At 43.2% G+C, this 9,870-nt stretch overlaps 1 protein-coding gene across 1 annotated transcript; it reads left to right on the plus strand.

Annotated features, from left to right (window-relative positions):
• Window positions 1–4,672: 4,672 nt before the first annotated feature.
• Window positions 4,673–8,912, plus strand: LOC119301951 (F-box protein CPR1-like). The gene is made up of 6 exons (XM_037578964.1): window positions 4,673–4,855; window positions 5,446–6,792; window positions 6,883–7,005; window positions 7,303–7,395; window positions 7,490–7,549; window positions 8,526–8,912. Exons 2-6 carry the CDS (start codon window positions 5,488–5,490, stop codon window positions 8,598–8,600), a joined length of 1,656 nt encoding a protein of 551 aa, XP_037434861.1. The 5' UTR covers window positions 4,673–4,855; window positions 5,446–5,487; the 3' UTR covers window positions 8,601–8,912.
• Window positions 8,913–9,870: the final 958 nt, after the last annotated feature.

Consider the following 9,870-nt stretch of genomic DNA (forward strand, 5'->3'; position numbering starts at 1 on the left):
GATGACCGTAGTTTGAGGAGTTCATGTATTCACCATGTGTTAATGCTTTGTTCCGGTTCTCTATTAAAAGGAGGCCTTAATATCCCTTAGTTTTCAATTGGACCCCGCTGCCACGGGAGGGTAGGACAAAAGATGTCATGCAAGTTCTTTCCATAAACACGCATGACTATTTACGGAATACATGCCTACATTATATTTATGAACTGGAGCTAGTGCCATATCGCCCTAGGTTATGACTGTCACATGATGAATATCATCCAACAAATTACCGATCCAATGCCTACGAATTTATCTTATATTGTTCTTGACAAGTTACCATTGCTATCATTACTGTTGCACTTGCTACAAAAATACTGCTATCACTGTTACTGTTACTACTGATGTTGTCACTATTATCAAAACTATCATGTTACTTTGCTACTGATCAAGTTGCTGTAGATAATTAATCTGCAGGTGTGGTTGAATTGACAACTCAACTGCTAATACTTGCAAATATTCTTTGGCCCCCCTTGTGTCGAATCTATAAATTTGGGTTGAATACTCTATCCTCGAAAACTGTTGCGATCCCCTATATTTGTGGGTTATCAAGTAGCTTACGCTAGTTGCCACTCCCATCCCACTTTGAGGATGGCCGATCACTTGTGAGTAGTAGCTGACATACTTGTTAACTTTCCCTTGAATGATTCCCCATCGATGTTGGAGAGGTCCCACATTGCAATTGATGACGACACGATGCGGCTGCACATATTCCTTTTGTTAATGATATACATTCCAATCTTCTCCCAATACTTGTTCCCCTTTTCCTTGGTGCCACGTATTGGATTCATTGTTGTGGCCAACCAAGTTTTGACCAACAAGATATCTTGAAAAGTTGAGAATGCCGGACCTCTTGCCTTTGTCGTCCTTGCCTTCTTATTCTTGCTCGGATTGAGATTTGATAAAATCCATGAACTAACGGTCTATGCAAAACATTGAACATGGCATATGCAAAGTTGATCAGACAAGAGCAAGAAGAACATACCTAGTCTTGTTGTGTCATTCCGCCGAACAGGTCGTGGGCAGCCCGGGCGCCGCCGGTGCCCGTGCTTCTCCACGCCCAAATGAGTTGCAACGAGTGACAGACGTCCACCAGCGGCATCTGCGTGGGCGAAAAGCTCTTTGAAATGCCCCAACCAGACGTCGGATCCTTCTCTATCCCAACCTGGTCCGACGACAGAATCCTTGTCAGCGGTGGGATGGATGGGGTGCGGGGTTCCGGTCGTGGCTGCGGGGGCGGGCAGGGGGGACAACTGCTCATCCATGTCCGCATCCGCTCCCCGCGACGCCGCTGCTTCCCTCTCTCGTTGTCGGCGTCGGTGGTTCCTCTGGAGAATGTTCTCCGGCTTGCCGACTAGCCCGAGGACGCGACACTGACGGACGAGGCATACACAGGCACACAACCTCTGTCGCTATGGTCGGGGACGGGCTGGACGGCATTTAGGGCGGCGGATCGAGACTGGCGGTGATGATGGGGAGCAAGGGGACGGCTGGCGAGGGCTCGAACTCGAAAAATGTTGGAGGGAGGTGGGAGGAAGGGGAAGTGTTTGGTGGGTTTGGTGCAATTTGTGATGGGGTAGGGTTGTCATGTTTGACATCGGGGACGCGCCCGGGCGCCTCATATCTGCCCCATATTTGACTGGATATGAGGGGTGCCGGTCGTCGGTTTCAGGGTGCCTGGCTATAGATGTTCTAACATCATACGCGGGATCTCAAACCTGTAGAAATTGCGAGAACAAAACAAAAACTTATTTATCTTTTACTTTTCAAGAGAAAAGTCTATTTATCCTTAGGTGAAAAAGCGCATTTATTTGAGTGCAACGGAGAATGGCGGTTTGCTAAAGTGTTCCGCTAACTGGGCCGACCGTCGTATGCTCACACACACTACTATATACATCATCCATTTATATTAAAGTTGAGACACTTATTTTAAGACGAAAGGAGTATCTCTTTATGTTCCTTCCTCCTTGGCGAAATCCTGGAAACCGACAAAAACAGACGAGGAGGGGGAAGAGTGCAGAAAATCGTTTCAGCACCACCTGGGGTCTGCGAGAAATCATCCACCGTGTCAAGTGGAGAGTCCTCCCATGGCGGTGACTGCCGAGCTCACTTGATCCTGACCGCGCTCATGATTGTGAGTCCTCTAGTCCCCTCGACCTCCTCTTTAGCTTGCGGGACGTTTCCTCCTCCGACGCCCCTCTTTTTCCATGTATTATACACAGTTCATTGCATGTTATATACAAAAATGTTCATTGTATATTTAAGAAAATGCTCACCCTATATTAAGAAAATGCTCAACATATTTCAAAAACTGTTCATTGTGTATTTTAAAGTTATTCAACATATACTAAAAAAATGTTTTTGTTCAGCGTATATCACAACAATTGTTCAATGTGTATTTAAATATTTGTTTAGCATATATCACAAATTGTTCAGTGCGTACTTCAAAATTGTTCGGCGTATATCACAAAATGTTCTATGTATATTCTCAAAAAAGCATCATTTGAAAATTCAAACTTTTTGTTCATTTTTTCAATATTTTTCACGCTTTTAAAAGTTCAATCAAATTTCTAAATTTGTTCACGATTTTCAAACATTATTATAAAAATCAAGGATTTTTTCCCAAGAAATGTTGAAAAGTTTGAATAACGAAATGGATCTGTCGTTGTACTTAGCACTTTAACTGATCAGGCGATGCAAATTGGTTCTTAAAGTCGGGCGCTGCAAATATAGGACTAGAATTTGTCTGGTCTACTGGTTTGGATCCACTAGCGGGAGATCGAACCTTGCGCAACAGCTTTCTCGTGAGGTTAATTTTTTATTTTTTTACGCGTCTAGATTTCGCTAGCTCCAAATGGGTCAGTCCGTTCACGGTTCTCTTCCGCAAAGACTCAGCAGTTTGGCGCTCACTGGTTTTGAAAAAAAAGCTCATCAATTTGAAAAAGTTCATCAATTTTGAAAAAAATCATCGTATTTGACAAACAGTACATCTAATTTTAAAAAGTTCATCAGTTTTTTAAAAAAGTTCACAAACTAAAAACCCGCACATTTAAGAAAAAGATAAAAGAAAAACGAAATGAAGTAGAAAAAAAGGAAAAAAAGAAAAAGAACAAAACGAACTGACAAAGAAATACAAGAGGAAAACGAACGAAGAGTGCACAAAGCTGGTTAGTAGCCTGCTGGTTGTCGCGTATCCTTCTAATGATGAAATCAGTAATTGAGAAGTACTTGTTGCAAAGATCATTTCAGTTTTCTTGGTTGCGACAAGTGGCGCACATGCAGCGTGTCACTTGTCGCAACCTGGGAGTTTTCTCTTTTTCCGTAGATCCGTTTATTCAAAACGTTTTACCTCTTAAACCGTGTGTCCAAATCTTGAACTGCTTTCACCGTTGGATTCCTCGTATCGAGATCTTCAAAACTAGATCCCATGTTGATAGGTTTTGACGAACTTTTTTTTCACGAAAAAATGGGACGAAAAAACCAAACCGTGAGCATGAGTTTTTTCCCTTTCCGAAAGAGGCATGCCCGTGCCTCTCACGAAATCACAACCATGCCTCTCACAGAAGCAAAACCATGACTCTCGCCGAAGGAAAAAGCCAGAGAAAACATGTTTTTTTCGTTTCCGAGGAGGCACAGCCGTGACTCTCATGAAAGCACAACCGTGCCTCTTGCGGAAGCAAAACCACGACTCTCGCGAAAGAAAAAAAAATAGAAAATACATTTCTTTCCCTTTCCGAGAGGCACGGCCGTGACTCTCACGAAAACACAATCGTGCCTCTCGCGGAAGCAAAACCGTGACTCTCGTGAAAGAAAAGAAAACAAAAAACGTGTTTTTTCCTTTCCGAAGGCACAGCCGTGACTCTCGCGAAAGCACAACCGTGCCTCTCGAAGCAAAACCATGACTCTTGCGGAAAAAATAGAAAACGTGTTTTTTTTCGTTTCCAAGATGCACGGCCGTGCCTCTCGCGAAAGCAAAACCGTGACTCTCGTGAAAGCAAAAAAAAACAAAAAACGCGTTTTTTTCGTTTTCGAGAGATACAGCCGTGACTCTCGCGAAAGTAAAAAACGCGTTTTTTTGCGCATTTTTTTCCTTTTCATTTTTTTGATTGAAAAGCTAAGGAAGGCCGATGAAAAACCAAAATGTCAAAAAACCCGAAAAAACCCATTGGAAAAGCCGAAAACGCGTGCGGGAAAATAAAAATAAAAACAAAATCCGGAGGGAGCGCCTAGATCGCGCCACATGGCGAATGGCTGAAAGTATGCCAAGTGGCTTTGATTGTTGCGAGGCTCCCGAAGGAGCGCTCGTTAACTAGTTGCTCCCTTCGAACGATCAGGTCATGAGTTTGATCCCACGCGCAGCACATTTTTTAGAAAAAAAAACGAAGATGAACCATTTTTCAGAACAATAAGGTAGTTGGGCCGGCCCAGCGAGGGAGGCTGCAGCCGTCCGTTTGCAAAATGCCTACTAACGGGCGCCAAATAGGAAACGCCCCCTGCTCTTCCTCTAACTTGCACGCAAAAAAAAGTGTTCCGCTAACTGGGCCGAACCTGGGCCCCACATGCTAATACACACTACTCTACCATATAATTAATGCCCCTTCTTCCCTTTTTGTTTTTTTACTTGTATCCCCTCTGTTCTGTTCCTTCCTGCCCGGCGAAATCACGGAAGCCGCTAAAGGCAGCCGAGAATGGAGGGGAAAGAGCGGCAGTAAATCATTTCGTCAGCAGCTCTTGGGGCCTGCGGGAAATCTTCCACCGCGTCACCTCCTCCCATGGCGGCGACCGCGGAGCTCGCCTGATCCTGATCGCGCCCGTGATTGTGAGTGCTCCACTCCCCTCCGTGTCCTCTTTTGCTTGCTTGCGGGCTGTTTCCTCCTCCTCCGACGCCCCTCCCGTCCGCGCCCCTTCCATCTGTAACTGCAGCGGCGGCTAGGGTTTCTGGCTGCTTGCCCCGAGTTGAGGGATTGAGGCGCCGGAGGGAGGGCGCATGATTGTTCCTTGGATTTGGCACTAGTCTGCAGTTCGGGTACATGAGAGATGACGATAACATTAGAGTTTCTTTAATCTTTTGACCGCAAGATTATGCTTTTGGTAGTTGATAACATTGTTTTAGCGTGGAGACGAAAGAAGCGAATTTACTTTTCTAGTCAAAATTTTGGACGCTGCAACAGAGCAGAATTTTTTAGATGCCGTCAGTACCTACCTTCCTTGGCGCATTGGCTGGTAAATACAGTAGATATTTGGAAGCGATACAAACATGGATATGTTTCATCTTCTTTCTTTGCCGGCAAAATAATTTTAATGACTGCTTTCTGTCTAGTAATTTTTCAAGTCAAACTCCAAGCAGTATGCTCTGTATCATTTTTCTTTTTGCGGGACTGCATCACTAATTGGAATGTGCGTTTGCAGAGTGGTTTGGCAGTTCGGCTGCCCCAGCAGTGCGTGCTCACCATGGTTACTGAAGAGCCCGAAGCAAAGAAGCAGATAAATGAGGAATGCATCATAAACCGCCTCCCAGGAGACCTCATTGAGCGGATATTTTTTAGGCTTCCGGTGAGCACTTTGTTGACGTGCCGCGGCGTCTGCAAGCAGTGGCAGAACTTCATCCGGGATCCACAGTTTGCCGCATCACACCTCCAGCTTGCACCCAGTTATGCTCTTCTGTTCTTCCCGCAAGGTTTGGTTTCCGGCGTGCTCTACCCTAGTGATGCTATCCTAATTGACGAAGCCTGGTCACCGTCGACATATGCGGTGCCAGTGATTGGTCCTGATGATTTCCTTTTTGGTTCATGCAATGGCCTTCTTGGGTCATACACAAAGACATCAACGATCAAGATAGCTAACCTTGCAACTGGTGAATGTCTACATCTTGAGAAACCTTCCAAGAATGTAAAAGGTGATCACTACTGTTTCTACAGCTTTGGGTTTCATCCCGTGACAAAAGAATACAAGATCACACACTTCCTTGGTGACTGCGTTGATGGTCGCCCCCATAATAAAGACAGGTTCAACATCATTCAAGTTTACACGCTTGGTGATGAGAAATGGAAAGATATCCGCACTCCAGAACCTCTTAGCTTGATCAGTGTGAGAAACTCTGGAGTTGTCAATGTTGATGGCAAAATGTATTGGTTAACTGAAGACATGCTAGTTAGCTGGCAGCATGCAGTTATTTCCTTTGATCTCAGGGAAGAAAGTTTTGCGACGATACAACTGCCGGCAGAGCGTGAAGATCAGGATCGTTATGGTCCTCGTAAGTTCTGGATCAGAGAAATGCATGGGAAAATATGCATAGTAACTGCTCAACCAAGTCGTTATGATCCCAGAGCTCTTCTTGGTGAGCTGCAGATCTGGACACTTGAGAACACGGTAGAGCAACAAAGGTGGAGCAAGAAGTACAATATTAAGAACCCACCAAATTACATTCCAGGTCCACATTCTGTTCACAGGGATAGGATCATGACGCAACTTTACAATAGCGTGTGTTCATATGAGTTGTTTAGTGAAAACTTCGAGATTGATTTGAGCAAGAAGTTGAAGCTGTTTGATTCCAAACCCCGTTGGATGTACAACATGCAATCCTACATCGTTGTGAAATCACTTGTATCTTTAGATTTATATAAAAAGGCTGGCATTGTGCGCAGACCGAAACAGCAAGTAGGCTGGGAATTGAAGAAGTGGAAGGCATGGGAGGGTAAGCGTCGTGAGGCAGAGGATATACGGTGCCGTGTCCACAAACATGAGCATGCCTTATTTGTACGTTGGCCAAACTGTTATTAGCCTTCAACCTGGATGAATGTTCCTTATTTTGGAATTTTTGACAACCGCTAACTTGCCACTTTGTAGGGAAACGCAGAAAAAATGGGTAAAATGTATCAGTCTTTGCAGGATAAGCCACATGATGTAGCAGAACGTCTACGCGCAGAACTCAATCAGGTGTTGCAGGACATGCCGGATAGTCCAAGCCAGGTGATTCTCTACAGAAATGGTAGAATCGAGGGTACCACACTTTTCACATTTTAGTTAAAAAGATCCATAAGGCAAGGCATAACAAGATTTTTTTTCTTGAGAAAACGCAAAGCTTGCATCTTGATGCCTTGACCGAAAAAATATAGTTACAAGGCCTAAGACTAGGCTAAACAACTGACCACTCAAGACAAGACCACAACTAACAACCACCGGACATACATTACAACCAACACCACAAAACTATTTTAAGTGTGTTGTAACTAGTGCGTTAACAAGTGTTTTGTAATTTTCCAATAGCCAAAGTCCCCCCGGAGGCTTAATTGGGTGGAGCAGAAGCAGGACTATGAGAAGTTGATGGCCCGTTCAGCGAAACTGAAAGAAAGGGCTCAGGTACAGTTTGCTTGCATTTGTTGATTTGCTAGCAAACATTATTTACTACTGTTGTTGAAGTATGTCAAATTTGACAAACTTGACCTTCCTATAGGTCATGAAGCAGGCACATGATAACATCTTGAGTATCATTGCAAGTTTTAAGTCGGATAAGGTGAACTTTTGCGGGTTTAAACTTTTAAATTATCCATGTTTTCTGCAACAACCTGCCAGCTTGTTACTCGTTTCTTTTTTGGCTACTTGTCCCATTTGCCATAATAATGAAGCCAATTAACTTATTTTCAGAAATAAGCAGCTTAACTGGGTTCTCTATTCATATAAATGAATGACTTGCATGTTCTCGAAAGAAATAAATGAATGTCTTGCCCACTAAAATGTGACTATTTTCCACACCAAACGTAATCTTATACAACTGCTTGTATGTTTTACTTTTTGACAGCTGTGCAACTTTGTTTAATTGAAGTTGTCTACTTATTCAACTCACCGTGCACTTAATCTAGCGGGTCACATATTTTACATTGTATGGAAATTAATTTATTCACTACGGTTTAAATACATGCAGTCAAAAAACTTCATGTCATGCCTTTTATTTTAAAGAGTATATCCAGCATCCTAAAAAAGCTATATTCTCTTATTTAATATTGCAAACCCAACATGCATATGTAAGCCTTGTCTAGTACTCACTCCATTTTCTGTAAACGGAGGGAGTAGTTGCCTAGTTCTGTAAATTTCATGTTCTTGCATGCATTTCCAGTTTCATGTTTGCTGGAATACTTTGTACATGATGAGCAATGAGCATAGTCGTGCTAACTAAGCATTGGATTTTTTTTCGGATTGTGCATCAGTAACTATAATGGATCATCATAAGCATGGAGTGAGTAGCCAAGAAGATCATTGTTACCATCCGTTACAAAATTTCACTTTCATCTGTATTGTTCTGGTTTTGAACTTCTCATCCTGAAATTTAGCAACAATGTGCCCCTTGTTTACTGTTAGAGAAGAACAATGAGGATATACGATAGTATGTCTCTTCTTTTATTGGAATTCTAAATGTTTCGTGTTAGCACATGGGATGAAGTAGCGAACAGTTTCTTGTATTTGATATCCTGATCCATATTCACTTTTGGCAGGGTAAATCTACTGCTGGCGCTTCTTCTTCTTCCATTGCCCGTCTTGATGAGAAGAAGGAAGAAGAGAACATTTAAAATTGCACTTAGCTATCTGGGGCACTTCTTGTTATTGTCTCTATTTCATCCAGAGAGATTCTGTAACCTCTGCCAAGGAGGCTCTTGTCCCCTTGGATTGGATGTGCGCAGCCGTTGTTCGTAGTCCGATTTAGCCTCTCGCTCCATCAGTTGCTCGTTGTCATTACATTGCACTTTCAGGTTTCTAGTTTCTATAAATGTTCGGCGCAAAATGCCGCTTGGCCGAGAGATCCAACAGGAACGATGGCCTTGCCTTAAACAGGAATAATGATGTGATTTGCAATGTTTTAAATACTTGGGATTAAGTGTCAAGACTTCATGCTGGCTCTCTGCGCTGTAGTTCTCTTATTAGTTCTCACGATATGCATCTGATGTTGTGTGGACTAATCTGCCAAACTGTCTCCAACCAAAGTATGTTTTCGAATGCAAAATGGGCTGTGCTTGTGCATTAGTGTCCTCTGAGTGAGCAGAGGGCGAAAACATTCTGGAACGTCTGAAGGCTAAAAATGCGCCAACCTGGAACGAATGCGTATTTTGCTAAGCTTTTTCTTTCTTTTGGGCCGAGAATGCCTAGTTACCGAGTTAATGGTGTTTCCCTTTTGTACTGGGTAAGATGATGCAAACCTGGGACTTGAGAACTTATCATGGCATTCTTCTTAGGTCGCTTAGACTCTTCCTACTATGGTCCAGCTATTGCATCTTTTTAGTCCCGAGTGATTGCTAGCTTTTCCAGCCAGTAAGCCGGTGGTTTATGTATCTGACATCTATCTATCTGCTGCTATGTTCGAACGTCTGAACCGACTATTGCCACTATGAACATCTACTGAAGTTTCAGAGAACGTCTCGGCATGCAAAACCAACCTTGTTTGTGCATGAATTACAATTGCCTCCCATACTAATGTTATGTAAGTTTCCAATTTTTGAAGCAGTGTCTTTTTTTCTGAAGAAAATCACTCAAGGCAATGGAAGCAATTATGTCATCTTTGCATTATACCATTGCCATGGTCTTGATGAATCACGTGAGAACTCGCTTACAAAACGAGTGTTGTCCGTTCAGTTATAGGGTGACAGTCCACAAATTTTGGCCATTGGTTGGTGCAGATCATATGGTTCCTCTGCATAGCTGTCAACCCGATCGTCTCTAGAGTATTCATCACACCTATCATTTTTAGTCGTGAGATCATTTTCTGCTGTCTGAGTTGGAGTTCATATGGACAAAGAGTAATGCAGCATATGGTGGGATCTTGACTTATAGAGGCTGTTTTTTCGC

Source organism: Triticum dicoccoides, chromosome 5A, assembly GCF_002162155.2.
Source record: "Triticum dicoccoides isolate Atlit2015 ecotype Zavitan chromosome 5A, WEW_v2.0, whole genome shotgun sequence".
Lineage (NCBI taxonomy): Eukaryota > Viridiplantae > Streptophyta > Magnoliopsida > Poales > Poaceae > Triticum > Triticum dicoccoides.